The sequence below is a fragment of the Pseudophryne corroboree genome, chromosome 6 (genome assembly GCF_028390025.1).
Source record: "Pseudophryne corroboree isolate aPseCor3 chromosome 6, aPseCor3.hap2, whole genome shotgun sequence".
Lineage (NCBI taxonomy): Eukaryota > Metazoa > Chordata > Amphibia > Anura > Myobatrachidae > Pseudophryne > Pseudophryne corroboree.
The window spans coordinates 86,945,388-86,963,244 of record NC_086449.1 but is presented as its reverse complement, the minus strand read 5'-3'; the positions used below and the strand labels follow the sequence as shown (position 1 = coordinate 86,963,244).

At 47.0% G+C, this 17,857-nt stretch overlaps 1 protein-coding gene across 4 annotated transcripts in view; it reads left to right on the top strand.

Moving 5' to 3' along the window:
* Positions 1-17,857, top strand: part of LOC134936382 (potassium channel subfamily T member 2-like) — a 245,676-nt gene that overhangs the window by 143,295 nt on the left and 84,524 nt on the right. For all 4 annotated transcript variants that reach the window (XM_063931414.1, XM_063931413.1, XM_063931411.1 and 1 more), the window contains exons 10-14: positions 2,093-2,273; positions 4,554-4,718; positions 6,980-7,116; positions 13,556-13,619; positions 13,956-14,064. In XM_063931414.1, coding sequence (XP_063787484.1) covers positions 2,093-2,273; positions 4,554-4,718; positions 6,980-7,116; positions 13,556-13,619; positions 13,956-14,064 — 656 coding nt within the window. The remainder of the gene's footprint in view (positions 1-2,092; positions 2,274-4,553; positions 4,719-6,979; positions 7,117-13,555; positions 13,620-13,955; positions 14,065-17,857) is intronic.

Genomic DNA, 17,857 nt, shown 5'->3' with positions numbered 1-17,857 from the left:
ATGTGACCACAGGCTACAGATAATGTAGCTGACAAAACTGCAGCTAAAGTGATATACTGTTAATTAAGTTGTGAACCTTTTTACTGTCTCGTCGATGCTGTCACAGTTCTACTAACTTATATAATGTATTCTCTTTTTTCTTACATATTTTTCTCACCCATCTTATATGCTTCCTCATCCTCTATACTCTCTCCTATCTCCTCTGCTGTCTCTTCCACTGTACTCTTTCCCATTTCCCCTGTTGTCCCATTCTCTCTACTTTGTCCCATCTCTTGTGTTGTCTCATCCTCTGAACTCTTTCCCATCTACTCTGCTGTCTCATCCTCTGTACCCTCTCCTATCTCCTCTGCTGTCACATTCTCTGTACTCTCTCCCATACCCTCTGTTGTATCATCCTCTGAACTCTCTCCCATCTATTCTGCTGTCTAATCCTCAAAACTTTCTCCCATCTATTCTGCTGTCTCATCCTCTGAACTCTCTCCCATCTACTCTGCTGTCTCATCCTCTGAACTCTCTCCGATCTCCTTTGCTGTCTCATCCTCTGTACTCTCTCCCATCTATTCTGTTGTCTCATTCCCTGAACTCTCTCCCATCTCCTTTGTTGTCTCATCCTCTGTACTATCTTCCATCTCCTCTGCTGTCTCATCATCTGTACTCTCTCCCATCTCCTCTGTTGTCTCATCCTCTCAACTCCCTCCCATCTACTCTGCTCTCTCATCCTCTGTGCTCTCTCCCATGTCATCTGTTGTCTCATCCTCTGTATTCCCTCCCATATTCTCTGTTGTCTCCTCTTCTGTACACTCTCCCATCTCCTTTGTTGTCTCATCCTCTGTACTCTCCCATCTCCTCTGTTGTCTCATCCTCTATACTATCTCCCAATCTTCTCTGTCGTCTGATACTCTGTACTCCCTCTCATCTCCTCTGTTGTCCCATCTTCTGTACTCTCTCCCTTCTTCTCTGCTCTCTCATTCGCTTTACTTTCTCCCATCTCCTTTGCTGTTTCATCCCCTCTACTTTCTGCTTTCTCCTCTGCTTTTTCATCCACTCTACTTTATCCCATCTATGCTCATGTCTCATCCACTGTACTCTCTCCTATCTTCTCTTATGTCTCATCCTCTGTACTCTCTCCTATCTTCTCTTATGTCTCATCCACTGTACTTTCTCCCTTTTCCTTTGCTCCCTCATCCTCTGTATGCACTCCCATCTTGTCTACTGTCATCCACTGTACTCTCTCCTGTATCCTCTTCTGTTGTACACTCTCTCCCATTTCCTTTGCTCCTTCAACTTATGCGCTCTCTCCTATCTCCTGTGTTCCCTCAACCTCTGTACTCTCTCCCATCTACTCTGCTCCCTCAACCTCTGTACTCTCTCCCATCTGCTCTGCTCCCTCAACCTCTGTACTCTCTCCCATCTGCTCTGCTCCCTCAACCTCTGTACTCTCTCCCATCTGCTCTGCTCCCTCAACCTCTGTACTCTCTCCCATCTGCTCTGCTCCCTCAACCTCTGTACTCTCTCCCATCTACTCTGCTCCCTCAACCTCTGTACTCTCTCCCATCTGCTCTGCTCCCTCAACCTCTGTACTCTCTCCCATCTGCTCTGCTCCCTCAACCTCTGTACTCTCTCCCATCTGCTCTGCTCCCTCAACCTCTGTACTCTCTCCCATCTACTCTGCTCCCTCAACCTCTGTACCCTCTCCTCTGCTCCCTCAACCTCTGTACCCTCTCCCATCTACTCTGCTCCCTCATCCTCTGTACTCTCTCTTGACTACTTTTCTACCTCAACTTCTGTGCTGTTTCCAAACTCCTATTCTTTACCTGTATGACTCTCTGCCATCTCCTATGCGGTCTTAACCCTTATACTCTCTCCTATCTCCACTGCTTTTATAACCCCTATACTCTCTCCTATCTCCACTGCTTTTATAACCCCTATACTCTCTCCTATCTCCACTGCTTTTATAACCCCTGTACTCTCTCCCATCTCCTATTTTCCCTCAACCCCTGTATCCTCTCACCTGTCTTCCATGCTTCCTGACTATCTGTCTCTCTTTCCTCTCACCATGCCTCTATGAACTCTCCTTTCATTGTCTCCACAGTATCTGTGGTATTCAGCATCTGGAGAGAGCTGGCAATAATCTCACCCTCTTTGACTCCTTGTATTTCTGCATTGTCACATTCTCCACGGTGGGGTTTGGGGACGTAACTCCCAAGATCTGGCCGTCACAGCTGCTGGTGGTCATCATGATCTGCGTTGCTCTTATAGTGCTGCCTATACAGGTGATAGAGGGACCCTTGTGTGTTTACTTCTGAGTGATCTATCTATAATCTCGCCTTACTCTTCTCTTTCCCTGAAACGCTTTCTCCCTCTACCCCATTCTCTCTCTCTCTCTCTCTCTCTCTCTCTCTCTCTCTCTCTCTCTCTCTCTCTCCCCCTCCCTCCCTCCTACTGCCTCTGTTTTCAGCTCTCCCTGGATAACGCACTGAGCTTCAGAGAGATGGGTTGATCAGCCAATGATGACAGTTGTCATGAGATGACAGATGTGGGTGCTGTGCAAGAGTGGCAGGGATCAAGTTCGGCACTTACAGACAGTTAACCCCATCACTGTCACAACAAGCCTGTAATTACTGTCAGGAGCTCTGCACGGCAGACCAGCCCATTTAACTATGTCACTGCCACTAGAACAGTGGATCCTATTGTTTACTCGATTGAACGTGTGCATATGTTCATCTGATATTGAATTTTAAAGCTGGTAGAATTACTATGACAGGGTTGCAATGATTCAAAATTCATACCTTTTTAAAAAAAGACATTGCTTGAAATTCCATAGTTCAATAATGGACCCGGATTCCAAGGCCCAGTGGATTACAAAATGTATTGACTATGTTTACAGTGTTCCTGTCACCTAAACGCAGTGGAGGTGATCGGCAAAGTGCACTGCGTGCTCAGTACAAAGCTTCTTTATATTGTATTGGTGCGCCTAGATGGTCATCGGTGCACACCCACTGCCGTGGGTAGTAGGGATGATAGACAATCGATGCGCACAGTAGATCCTCTCCTTTCACAGAATGTAGGAGAACAGTCCTCTAATATTACATACTGCACCATTCTGACTTTACATAAAGTCTTACAAAGCATTTTCAATCTGGCCAGTATATCGCATGGAAATTGGATTTAGATCGAACCCTAAATATCTGTGTTATCAATATTTCTCATAAAACCAGTTTGGCAGAAACCGTGCACTTGCACAAAACTGTGTTTCACCCAATTTGCGCTATGTTCATCACCTCTAGTTAAAGAAGTCATTTTGGAGGCAGAACCAATAGCCATTGGAATACGGCCCATCTCTTTACGGCTACCCCATGATGGTATTTAGACGTACAGGGCCTGATTCTGACTGGCACGCAGTGCAGATGCTCACTGAGTTCAGCGGGTTTGTGGTCGCTGCATGTGCGTCTAAGTCCCTAAAAGTTGCACAGCACATACAGTAGGTCCCACTTTGTGTATGCACAGAGGCGCAGTTGCAGTTCAGACACACGGTATCAGAATTTGGAGATGTGCTTTGTGTTCCTGGGTGGTGGCTATTCAGACACATACAAATGGTCCTCTTGTGGGTGAATTATTGGAGCATTGCAAGCGTGTCCCTGAAGTAGTTGGGAATATTGGAGACCAAACACTGACAATCTGCACCTAGCATAGACCTGGTGCAAGGTTCATTGGTGTGACTGATGGTTGCATATAAACAGGCACCATGTGGTTTTCAGCCTCTAAAGACGCTGAAAGTGGGCACCTCAGTCCTTGCACATTCAGACACAGGCTGCGTACCTGGGAAGAGAGAGTACCGGAATTAGCATTATGGGGACTATGTACTAAGCCTTGGTGTGAGATAAAGTGTACAGTGATAAAGTACCAGCCAATCCACTTCTAACTGTCATTTTTCAAACACAGCCCTTAACATGGCAGTTAGGAGCTGATTGGCTGGTACTTTATCTATCTCCACTTTATCTCTCTCCAAGGCTTAGTAAATAGACCCCTTAGTACGTAAACCCCACAGTCACAGACACAAGACCAACATAAGATGCACTCATGAACTCTGCAACGTCTGACTCAGAATCATGCCCTATGTCTCCGTGTCTCATCCCTAGTAAAGACAGGAGCTACAGTATCATGACAGTATAGGCTACAACTTGGCTTCGTGCTCCATCCCACTTCTCTATAGCACCAGATGCAGCTATCAATGTCTTTTCTTATACCGTGTGCGTGACCACTGCTCTTCTTTTTGCTGGATGTTACTGTCATTCTCAGTATTTTTTTTCCTTATTCTATGGCTATGAAAAACTGCACAGTGCCACTTCTTTTGTTCTCTTTGTTGGATGTCACGCCTACTATTTTAGGTCATATGTTCTTATAGACATGCCCACATTTCTTAATCTGTGTATGGCATGTTGTGCATTATTGTACTGTACTTGCTGTAGATTTGAGGACTGTGGTGTCCTACATCTACGATATCAGATTATGGAGACTAAAGGTCCTAAACGTGGGCTGTTGATATGTTTTAGTTTGAGCAGCTGGTGTTCCTCTGGATGGAGAGGCAGAAGTCTGGGGGCAATTACAGCCGCTACCGCGCACAGACAGAGAGACACGTGGTCCTGTGTGTCAGTTTCCTTAAAATAGATCTTCTAATGGATTTTCTCAATGAGTTCTACGCCCATCCTCGGCTGCAGGTAGGATCACTGGAGACCGCTGTAAAGTTTGAATAGTCACCAGGATTATCTCCAGGTTCATCATTCCCTTCACAAAACACCATTAATATTAAGAGTTCTCTGCCCTATAAAATAGATGTACCTGCTGTTATTTTTAAAGCATTGGGGGTAATTCCAAGTTGATCGCAGCAGGATATTTTTTAGCAGTTGGGCAAAACCATGTGCACTGCAGGGGGGGCAGATACAACATTTGCAGAGAGAGTTAGATTTGGGTGGGTTATTTTGTTTCTGTGCAGGGTAAATACTGGCTGCTTTATTTTTACACTGCAATTTAGATTGCAGATTGAACTCACCACACCCAAATCTCTCTCTCTCTGCACATGTTATATCTGCCCCCCTGCAGTGCACATGGTTTTGCCCAACTGCTAAAAAATTTCCTGCTGCGATCAACTTGGAATTACCCCCATTGTTAGATCTACCAACAAAAGATAAATCACTTTAGGTTATATTTTTGCATCAAAATTCTTTACCTTTCTTTAAAATTACTTCCCTTTATTTGCTGTCCCTCAAAACTTGCTGTTTTGCTTACAGCCTTGAGATTCACTTCATTTGTCTTTCCAGAAAATGGTGTCAATATCATTCATTATTCAGGACTACTGTGTTGTAACGCATCTTGGCTGATGCTGGGGCTTGCACAACCTATAGTCCACGTGTGAGACACACTCAGACACCACATCAATATCACATGTATTAATTAAATGGGAGACAGTGGGAGCCCTCTGTACAGTGAGTTTATCTTTTCATTACAGGAATCTTAGTTGAGTAGTTTTAGGAACGCAGAGAGATTATATGTATTGAGCTCACCTGCCTAAGATTGCAATGGACATGCAACCAGTGCTTGCACCTATGGTTGGTTGATGCATGCAGGTAAAAATGGTGGGCATTTAACATCAAATGGTGCACTCAGTGAATAGAAGATACAGTCATTCGGTGGGTGCTCAAAGCATGCGCAAGCAGAAGTGTGTATGAGATCATTCGAAGTAATAGGTAAAAGAAACAGGATTCCCAATAGCACAAAGCAGTGGTTAGGGAGGGTAATAGGGCATCCGGAGTCAACAGACTGAGAGTTATATAGCAGAAGGATCAGGTCCCTAACAACACAAAACAGTGATATTTGGAGGGGAATAGAGGCAGTTGGAAACCACAGACTGAAAGTTAGATAGTAGAAGGAGTAGGGTTCCCAACAGCACAGAATAGTGGTATGAGAAGGGGCAATAGAGGTATCAGGAAGCCCCAGACTAGGAGGGTAATTCAGATCTGATTGCAGCAGCAAATTTGTTAGCGAATGGGAAAAACCATGTGCACTGCAGGGGGGGGGGGGGGGGGGGCAGATATAACATGTACAGAGAGAGTTAGATTTGGGTGGGTTATATTGTTTCACTGCAGGGCAAATACTGGCTGCTTTATTTTTACACGGCAATTTAGATTTCAGTTTGAACACACCCCACCCAAATCTAACTCTCTCTGCACATGTTATATCTGCCCCCCATGCAGTGCACATGGTTTTGCCCATTAGTGAAAACATTTACTGCTGCAATCAGATCTTAATTAGGCCCTAAGAGCTATATAGTAGAAGGAGCAGGGTCCCCAATGGTATGGAGCTGTGATATGAGGATAGGAATGGAGGTAGCAGGAAGCCACAGACTAGGGGCTTTATTTAAGAAGTGTAAGTCTCCAGTTCCTGGCGGGTTGGAGGTAAAACTTTATACTGACTACGAGAGCCATTTTAAATTTTCACCTCCAAAACGCGAGGAAGTGCTTTGTAAATAAAGTCCTGAGAGTTACATAAGAAAAGGAGCAGGTTCTCCCAACAGAACAGAGTAGTAATAAGAGGCTTTTGAGCCATTCCGTGTTTGTGTGTGTTACACTCAGACTGCATTTGTATTGAAAAAAAGAAATCATTTATGACACATAATTTGACACAATATTGTTCTATAGTAAATACTGCAACATATTATATGTAATTATGTAGAAAGACACTGTTACATACGTTACATGTCAGGGGATGGCGCTCTGATCAAACTGATTCAGAAGGATAGTGTTATCATGTCAAAAACACCTCTTTATAATACACTATTCATAGTTATCAACACCCCAATACTATACCAGTTTGTTCCATAATGTATACAGTATATAACATTTTAATTCCAGTAAAGTTTGGCCTGCATATACTCATATATATGTGATTATGGTCAAATTGTACAGCTGTCTTCTCTTTGCAGGACCATTATGTCGTCCTCCTGTGTCCTACGGAAATGGATCTGCCAGTGCGAAGGGTCTTGCAAATTCCTCTGTGGTCCCAACGTGTCATCTACCTGCAGGGCTCCGCACTAAAAGATCAGGATCTCATGAGGGCCAAGTAAGTCATTCAAGTAAATGTCAGCAATGTACATTCAGTGCTCACGGTAGAACGTATAATCTTATTGCAGATTTCTGAATGAGAAATTGTCTACCATTGTTATCTAATTATCTCTGGTCAAGATTTATTTCCATCTCTTTGTAGGTTTGCTTGCTATGTGCGGGCAACCAGTATAACAATAAAGACAAAGTAATCCTCCTGCTGTACAGGGGGGAGGCGCCGTGCAGCCTAGAACTCCCAAATTCAAGCTGATTGTTTGCCTATCGGATAAGTGTTACAAATGTGTTGGTAGATGTCGCTGTAAGGTCTAAAGAGCGTAATACCAATACAGCATCATTTTAGTCAAGGTCTAAATTATGGAGAGTGTCTTCTGCAGTTTCTAGTGGAGCTAGAATGAAATACACCTTCACACTTACTATCATTTAAGAATCTACAATGTTGTTTAAATACTTACTGAATAACAAAATAAAACGATTCTACAGGATATTGTTAAACAGATAGCTCATGTTCCATAGAAAAATATGGAAAAACATCTACCACCGATGCCCGTTTCAGACTTAATGCCAATCCATAGGGCAAAAAGTAGAACCCGCCTACTAATATGCACTTACAGAATGTGTATGTTCCACGGGTTATTTGTAATCATTAAAGTGCATGTTGGGGTTGTGTGTTCTACTTTATGCTTTCCTGTTCAGAGAAGACATCTGGGTAATTACACTTGCATGGCAACTTTTTTTTAGTTAATGCTCTACATCAGTGCTTCCTAACCTTGGTCCTCAGTGCACATTAACAGTCCAGGGTTTAAGTATAGCCATCCTTGAGCATATATGACGAAATTAGTACTTCAGTTATTTTGATTGAACCATCTGTGCTCACGCATAGATATCCTTAATAGAGATGTGCAGTGGGCATTTTTCGGGTTTTGTGTTTTGGTTTGGGATTCAGATGCGTTTTGGCAAAACCTCCCTTTCAAATTTTTGTCGGATTCGGGTGCGTTTTGGATTCGGGTGGTTTTTTTTCAAAAACAGCTTAAACCATAGAATCTGGGGGTAATTTTGATCCTATAGTATTATTAACCTCAATAACCATAATTTCCACTCATTTCCAGTCTATTCTGAACACCTCACAATATTATTTTTAGTCCTAAAATTTGCACCGAGGTCGCTGGATGACTAAGCTAAGCGACCCAAGTGGGCGGCACAAACACCTGGCCCATCTAGGAGTGGCACTGCAGTGTCAGACAGGATGGCACTTAAAAAAATAGTCCCCAAACAGCACATGATGCAAAGATAAATATAAAAAAAAGAGGTGCAAGATGGAATTTTCCTTGGGCCCTCCCACCCACCCGCTCCCACCCACCCTTATGTTGTATAAACAGGACATGCACACTTTAACAAACCCATCATTTCAGCCACAGGGTCTGCCACACGACTGTGGCTGAAATGATTGGTTGGTTTGGGCCCCCACCAAAAAATAAGCAATCAATCTCTCCTTGCACAAACTGGCTCTTCAGAGGCAAGATGTCCACCTCCTCCTCATCGGCCGATTTCTCACCCCTTTCACTGTGTACATCCCCCTCCTCACAGAGTATTAATTTGTCCCCACTGGAATCCACCATCACGGGTCCCTGTGTACTTTCTGGAGGCAATTGCTGGTAAATGTCTCCACGGAGGAATTGATTATAATTCATTTTGATGAACATCATCTTCTCCACATTTTCTGGAAGTAACCTCCTACACCGATCGCTGACAAGGTTACCGGCTACACTAAACACTCTTTCGGAGTACACACTGGAGGGGGGGCAACTTAGGTAAAATAAAGCCAGTTTGTGCAAGGGCCTCCACATTGCCTCTTTTTCATGCCAGTATACGTACGGACTGTCTGACATGCCTACTTGGATGTTGTCACTCATATAATCCTCCACCATTCTTTCAATGGTGACAGAATCATATGCAGTGACAGTAGACGACATGTCAGTAATCGTTGGCAGGTCCTTCAGTCCGGACCAGATGTCAGCACTTGCTCCTGACTGCCCTACATCACTGCCAGTGGGTGGTTTTGGAAATTTTATCTTTTTCCTGGCAGCTCCAGTGGCGGTAGAAAATGAAGGAGGAGCTGTTTTCGCGTCACGTTCCACTTGACTTGACAAGTGTCTCACCAGCAGGTCTTTGAACATCTGCAGACTTGTGTCTGCTGGAAAGAGAGATACAACGTAGGCTTTAAACCTAGGATCGAGCACGGTGGCCAAAATGTAGTACTCTGATTTCAACAGATTGACCACCCGTGAATCCTGGTTAAGCGAATGAAGGGCTCCATCCACAAGTCCCACATGCCTAGCGGAACCGCTCCATTTTAGCTCCTCCTTCAATCTCTCCAACTGCTTCTGCAAAAGCCTGATGAGGGGAATGACCTGACTTAGGCTGGCAGTGTCTGAACTGACTTCACGTGTGGCAAGTTCAAAGGATTGGAGAACCTTGCACAACATGGAAATCATTCTCCACTGCACTTGAGTCAGGTGCATTCCCCCTCCTTTGCCTATATCGTAGGCAGATGTATAGGCTTGAATGGCCTTTTGCTGCTCCTCCATCCTCTGAAGCATATAGAGGGTTAAATTCCACCTCGTTACCACCTCTTGCTTCAGCTGATGGCAGGGCATGTTCAGGAGTGTTTGCTGGTGCTCCAGTCTTTGGCATGCGGTGGCTGAATGCTGAAAGTGGCCCGCAATTCTTCGGGCCACCGACAGCATCTCCTGCACACCCCTGTCGTTTTTAGAAAAAATTGTGCACCACCAAATTCATTGTATGTGCAAAACATGGGACGTGCTGGAATTTGCCCACATGTAATGCACGCACAATATTGGTGGCGTTGTCCGATGTCACAAATCCCCAAGAGAGTCCAATTGGGCTAAGCCAATCTGCGATGATGTTCCTCAGTTTCCGTAAGAGGTTGTCAGCTGTGTGTCTCTTATGGAAAGCGGTGATACAAAGCGTAGCCTGCCTAGGAATGAGTTGGCATTTGCGAGATGCTGCTACTGGTGCCGCTGCTGCTGTTGTTGCTGCTGGAGGCAATACATCTACCCAGTGGGCTGTCACAGTCATATAGTCCTTAGTCTGCCCTGCTCCACTTGTCCACATGTCCGTGGTTAAGTGGACAGTGGGTACAACTGCATTTTTTAGGACACTGGTGACTCTTTTTCTGACGTCTGTGTACATTCTCGGTATCGCCTGCCTAGAGAAGTGGAACCTAGATGGTATTTGGTACCGGGGACACACTCCCTCAAGCAATTCTCTAAGTCCTTGTGAACTAATGGCGGATACCGGACGCACGTCTAACACCAACATAGTTGTGAAGGCCTGAGTTATCCGCTTTGCAACAAGATGACTGCTGTGATATTTCATCTTCCTCGCAAAGGACTGTTGGACAGTCAATTGCTTACTGGAAGTAGTACAAGTGGTCTTCCGACTTCCCCTCTGGGATGACGATCGACTCACAGCAGCAGTAGGCGTTCCACTCAAGGATCCATCGGAGGAATCCCAGTTAGGAGAGGACTCGTCAGACTTGCCAGTGACATGGCCTGCAGGACTATTGGCATTCCTGTCTAAGGAGGAAATTGACATTGAGGGAGTTGGTGGGGTGGTTTGCAGGAGCTTGGGTACAAGAGGAAGAAGGGATTTAGTTGTCAGTGGACTGCTTCCGCTATCATCCAAAGTTTTGGAACTTGTCAATGACTTCTGATGAATGCGCTCCAGGTGACGTATAAGGGAGGATGTTCCTAGGTGGTTAACATCCTTACTCCAACTTGTTACAGCTTGACAAAGGCAACACACGGCTTGACACCTGTTGTCCGCATTTCTGTTGGAATAATTCCACACCGAAGAGGTGATTTTTTGGGTATTTTGACCAGGCATGTCAATGGCCTTAATCATCCCACAGACAACAGGTGTCTCCCCGGGTGCCTGACTTAAACAAACCACCTCACCATCAGAATCCTCCTTGTCAATTTCCACCTCAGCGCCAGCAACACCCATATCCTCATCCTGGTGTACTTCAACAGTGACATCTTCAATTTGAATATCAGGAACTGGACTGTGGGTGCTCCTTCCAGCACTTGCAGGGGGCGTGCAAATGGTGGAAGGAGCCACCTCTTCCCGTCCAGTGTTGGGAAGGTCAGGCATCCCAGCCGATACAATTGGACTCTCCTTGGGGTTTTGTGATTTAGAAGAACGAACGCACAGTTCTTTGCTGTGCTTTTGCCAGTTTAACTCTTTTCATTTTTCTAGCGGGAGGATGAGTGCTTCCATCCTCATGTGAAGCTGAACCACTAGCCATGAACATAGGCCAGGGCCTCAGCCGTTCCTTGCCACTCCGTGTCGTAAATGACATATTGGCAAGTTTTACGCTTCTCCTCAGATGCTTTTAATTTAGATTTTTGGGTCATTTTACTGAACTTTTGTTTTTTGGATTTTACATGCTCTCTACTATGACATTGGGCATCGGCCTTGGCAGACGATGTTGATGGCATTGAATCGTCTCTGCCATGACTAGTGGCAGCAGCTTCAGCACTAGGTGGAAGTGGATCTTGATCTTTCCCTATTTTACCCTCCACATTTTTGTTCTCCATTTTTTAATGTGTGGAATTATATGCCAGTAATATATCTGGAATTAGACGGCAGTAATGTCTGGAATTAGATACCACTAGATAGACACCAGATACCACTGGGACTGGAATGATGATGACCTAGGCACAGTGACAGGACATTACCACAGCACCCTACAGCAGCAAGATGCAGCACAAGACACTGGACTTTTAGTAATGTACTGCAGTATACTGGTCACCACAATGCAGCACAAGACAATGAGCAGTGATCCTGAGCACTGATGAGGATACTAGAACTGACACTGAGCAGCGAGATGCAGCACTGGATTATTGTACTGCTGTATACTGGTCACCACAATGCAGCACTGATACTGAGCACTGATATTGAGCTTTCCACTGAGAGAACGTAGCGACGCGCGGCTCTTTATATGGAATCCAAATCTCGCGAGAATACGACAGCGGGATGATGACATTTTGCCTCGTTCAGGTTTTCCGAGTCAGGCGGGAAGAACCGAGTCTGCCTCGGACCCGTGTAAACCACGTGGAGTTCGGGGGGGTTCGGTTCTCGTAGAACCGAACCCACTCATCTCTAATCCTTAATACATGGACTGCTAATGTTCCTTGACGACTGAGGTTGGGAAACGCTGCTCTACTGACTGGGGTTTTAGAGCTTATGTTGACTAGTAATATCTACTTACAGACAGCTTGTTTCAGCCTTGTTAAGACTCCTCAGTGCAGTACTATAGGATATTACAAGAGACAGCCTCATAATTCTGTACCGATACAGCCCAGTGTTTCTTGCCACCAGTCTTACTAACCAGTGTCCTACTCTTACTACTCATTCTGGGGCTGATGCACAGTGAGTCATATGCCAGGTTGCATAGCATTTCTCAGGTGAAGCCGCACTACACATGCTTAGCAAATGAACGTAGTTATCTGCTGCTATGCAGACCAGTCCGCATTGTAAATTCATCAGACCTTAACGCCATAGCAGTGAAACAGGGATGGAAGGGGCGTTCACATGCAGTCAAAGCTCAATAATGGTGGGCTCACATAAATGCCTCTCGTGCAGACCAGCAAGTAAGAGCTCATACCCCTGTAACAGGTTCAATCCATTGTCCTTGTGGAATCGGTATGGGATCCCGGCGGTCGTGATCCCGGAGGTCAGGAGACTGACGCCGAGAACCCAACAGCCAGAATCCAGGCAGCAAACGCAGCATGTCCCCTCGTGGGCTCACTGCGCTCGTCGCACTTCGGCACTGGTGTGCAGGCAACCAGTATATCCATAAAGACACACTATTATATTCCCCCCTCTGGTGGTGACATGGACCACCACCCGAGTAGGAATACCAGGCTTGGGATTTCCCCGGCTGTTGGGATTCCAGAGTCGGTATCCTGACCGCCGGGATCCAGACAGCCGGTAATTTAACTGCATACCGTCCCTGTTGTAGGGCAGATACACTGTGATGATGTCACAAACTAGGCACATATACTGGCGAGGCGGAAATGTATGCATCTTGAAATGTGTATGGCTTTGCGTATATGCGGATATCTTTCTCATGCATGATTATTTTGAGTAATTTACGCACATTTGCTACCAGCCCCAATATGTCCTAATAACCTGTGTCGCCTACACCATGTCTGCCTGACTAACCTTATCTTCTTTATTTTCTTCTAACCCCTCTCTCCCCTTCTCCCCCCTCTGCTTCTCCCCGTCTATTACTTCCACCTCCCCACTCTGTAACCTCTCCGTTATGTCTGATCTTCTCTCCTTGTCACCGTGTCACTCTTACCTCTATTTCGGCTACCTGTTTCTCCTTTCCCCTTATCGTTCTCCTTTAGAATTGATGACGCAGAAGCCTGTTTTATTCTCAGCAACCGCTTTGAGACGGACCGCATCGCAGCTGTACGTCTAAAAGGGCTCGGGAAGGAGGGTGGCGATTAATGGTGTTAATTTGGGGGTTTGTGGCTGTTACTCATCATTTAAGTGACACAGAAGAATCTACGAGTCTAGGACTTTGTTCCTCTCATCACACAGTAACGGAAATAAATGCTATCTTTTAAATGGTTGTGTTCATGTAATCACAGTTAGCAAATGTAGTGGTCAATTCATCTATTTCTGTAGTCAGTGGCCACTGAAGGATGCTATGTGCAGTGTGTAGCTTGATTTAGATAAGATCGATCAGGCCAGTTAATATAACATGATGGAACCCATTTAACTGTATTTTCTCCTGTTCACCAGGATCACCAGACCATTCTCCGCGCCTGGGCTGTGAAAGACTTTGCACCCAACTGCCCTCTTTATGTTCAGATACTTAAACCAGAAAACAAATTTCATATCAAATTTGCAGGTAACGGGACAAAATTTGCTTGGTATCCGGCATCTATTTAGCCCATGGTTAGAAGTTTGTGGAATAACAGGCCTTATAGAGGAATATTTGTAGATTTAAGTCTATTCATGAAGTAGTGAAAAGTGTGAAGAAATGAGCCATTGGAGAAGTTGCCGATGGCAACCAATCAGCTGCTATGTATAATTTTATAGAATGCATTTTATAAATGTTACCTCAACACTGATTGGTTGCCATGGGCAACTTCTTCACAGGCTTAATATTTAGAACACACACAGATTTAGCCTGGAATATTCTGAAACGTCACTTGAGATAGTGCAGTGGTTCTCAAACTCGGTCCTCAGGACCCCACACAGTGCATGTTTTGCATGTAACCCAGGAGGAGCACAGGTGTATTAATTACTCACTGACACATTTTAAAAGGTCCACAGGTGAAGCTAATTATTTCACTTGTGATTCTGTGAGGAGACCTGCAAAACATGCACTGTGTGGGGTAATGAGGACCGGGTTTGAGAACCTGTGAGATAGTGCTTACCACCATAATCAAACAGGTGTCAGTCGGGAGACTTGTCTGGTGTAAGATGGTGCTGCTTCTCTCCTGCACAGTTCCAGACCAGAGGCGGAACTACCGCCAGTGCAACCAGTGCGTTGCACTGGGGCCCCCCTCTGTCCAGGGGCCCAAGGCATGTAATGAGTCAAGCGGACTCATTACATGCCGCTGTGTGCTGCGGGCAACCGCTGCCCGCAGCACACAGCCGCCCGGAGAGGAAAGGAGAGGAGCAGCGGTACGGGGGAGAAGGAGGAGGAGGGAGGTGGAGGAGGGAGCCGCAGCAGCGCTTTACTACTGGTTGAGGCGCTGCTGCTGCTGGCCCTCTGCTTCACTGTAGGCTGTCTTCCGAGAACAGCCTATAGTGAAGCAGAGGGGCAGCAGCAGCAGCGCCTCCACCAATAACACAGCGCTGCTGCGGCTCCCTCCTTCACCTCGCTCCTCCTCCTTCTCTCCTGCCCGGGAATCGTGAGTGACCAGAAGCTGCACCGAGGAGCCTGAGCCAACGGAGAGGGTAAGTATAATTCTTTTCTTTTCTTTTTTCTTTCTTATCTTTCTTTTTTTTCTACAAAAAGGGTGACTGTCTGCCACAGTGTGTAAAAAGGGGGAATCTGCCTGCCGAAATGTGTAAAAAGGGGGAATCTGCCTGCCGCAATGTGTAAAAAGGGGGAATCTGCCTGCCGCAATGTATAAAAAGGGGGAATCTGCCTGCCGACATGTGTAAAAAGGGGGAATCTGCCTGCCGAAATGTGTAAAAGGGGGAATCTGCCTGCCGCAATGTGTAAAAAGGGGGAATCTGCCTGGCGCAATGTGTAAAAAGGGGGAATCTGCCTGCCGCAATGTGTAAAAAGGGGGACGCTGTCTGCCGTTATGTGTAAAAAGGGGACGCTGTCTGCCATTATGTGTAACAAGGGCACGCTGTCTGCCGTTATGTGTAACAAGGGCACGCTGTCTGCCGTTATGTGTAACAAGGGCACGCTGTCTGCCGTAATGTGTAACAAGGGCACGCTGTCTGCCGTAATGTGTAACAAGGGCACGCTGTCTGCCGTAATGTGTAACAAGGGCACGCTGTCTGCCGTAATGTGTAACAAGGGCACGCTGTCTGCCGTAATGTGTAACAAGGGCACGCTGTCTGCCGTAATGTGTAACAAGGGCACGCTGTCTGCCGTTATGTGTAAAAAGTGTACGCTGTCTGCCGCTATGTTTAACAAGGGCACGCTATCTGCCGTTATGTGTAAAAAGTGTACGCTGTCTGCCGCTATGTGTAACAAGGGCACGCTGTCTGCCGTTATGTGTAAAAAGGGTACGCTGTCTGCCGCTATGTTTAACAAGGGCACGCTGTCTGCCGTTATTTGTAAAAAGTGGACGCTGTCTGCCGCTATGTGTAACAAGGGCACGCTGTCTGCTGTTATGTGTAAAAATGGCACGCTGTCTGCCGTTATGTGTAAAAAGGGCACGCTGTCTGCCGTTATGTGTAAAAAGGGGGACGCTGTCTGCCGTAATGTGTAAAAAGGGGACGCTGTCTGCCGTAATGTGTAAAAAGAGGAATCTGTCCGCCGTAAGGTCTAAAAGGGTCTCTACCTGGTGTAGCAGTGCTACTGTGCGGCGGGCGTAATTTGAATAATGGAGACTACTGTGCACCGTTTTATGAATTGGTATTATTTTGTGGCCACACCCCTTCCCCACGAAGCCACGCCACTATGTATTTTTGCGCGAGCCTACGGCGCGCACTGCCCCTGTTTTGCATGTAGGGGTGGGGCTCCGATGCTGTTTCTTGCACACAGTGCTAAAATGTCTAGTTACGGCACTGTTGCTAGGTATCCATTTCTCTGGCCCTGAGCAGGTCCCTCTCACCAGATCCTCTCCAGGGGTGAGGGGGTGGACTTGGATGGGATGGGGGGCCCACAGGGCCGGTGCAAGGTTTCTCGACACCCTAGGCAAAAGTTTAGCTTACTGCCTGCCTGCCCCCTGCTAGCACAGGGCATCCAGATATGGTCACTGCTACCCATAACTCCATGGTGGCCGGCCCCTTATGTATCTGGGTGACATCCATGGATTGCGTCCCAACCACATTGCATCTGTGTCACCTAGCAGCACAGCACCCCACCCTGTGTCACCCGGCACATCAAACCCCTCCCCCCCCGTGTCCACCCTGCATCACCCAGCACGGCACCCCTCCCTAATTCACACAGCACAGCACCCCACCCGTGTCACCAAGTACAGCTCCCCACCCAGTGTCCTCAACACAGAACCCCACCCTGTCACCCAGCACATCAATCCCCATGTCACCCAGCACATCCCACCCCGTGTCCACCGTGTCACACAGCACAGCACCCCACCCCTGTGTCACACAGCACAGCTCCCCACCCTGTGTAACACAGCACAGCTCCCAACCCTGTGTCACACAGCACATCAATCCCTGTGTCACCCAGCACATTAAACCCCCCTCGTGTCCACCCGGTATCACCCAGCACAGCACCCCACGCTGTGTCACCCAGCACAGCACCCCACCCCTGTGTCACACAGCACAGCTCCCCACCCTGTGTAACACAGCACAGCTCCCAACCCTGTGTCACACAGCACATCAATCCCTGGGTCACCCAGCACATTAAACCCCCCTCGTGTCAACCCTGTATCACCCAGCACAGCACCCCACGCTGTGTCACCCAGCACAGCACCCCACCCCTGTGTCACACAGCACAACTCCCCACCCTGTGTAACACAGCACAGCTCCCAACCCTGTGTCACACAGCACATCAATCCCCGTGTCACCCAGCACATTAAACCCCCCTCGTGTCCACCCTGTATCACCCAGCACAGCACCCCACGCTGTGTCACCCAGCACAGCACCCCACCCCTGTGTCACACAGCACAACTCCCCACCCTGTGTAACACAGCACAGCTCCCAACCCTGTGTCACACAGCACATCAATCCCCGTGTCACCCAGCACATTAAACCCCCCTCGTGTCCACCCGGTATCACCCAGCACAGCACCCCACGCTGTGTCACACAGCACAGCACCCCACCCCTGTGTCACACAGCACAGCTCCCCACCCTGTGTAACACAGCACAGCTCCCAACCCTGTGTCACACAGCACATCAATCCCTGGGTCACCCAGCACATTAAACCCCCCTCGTGTCAACCCTGTATCACCCAGCACAGCACCCCACGCTGTGTCACCCAGCACAGCACCCCACCCCTGTGTCACACAGCACAACTCCCCACCCTGTGTAACACAGCACAGCTC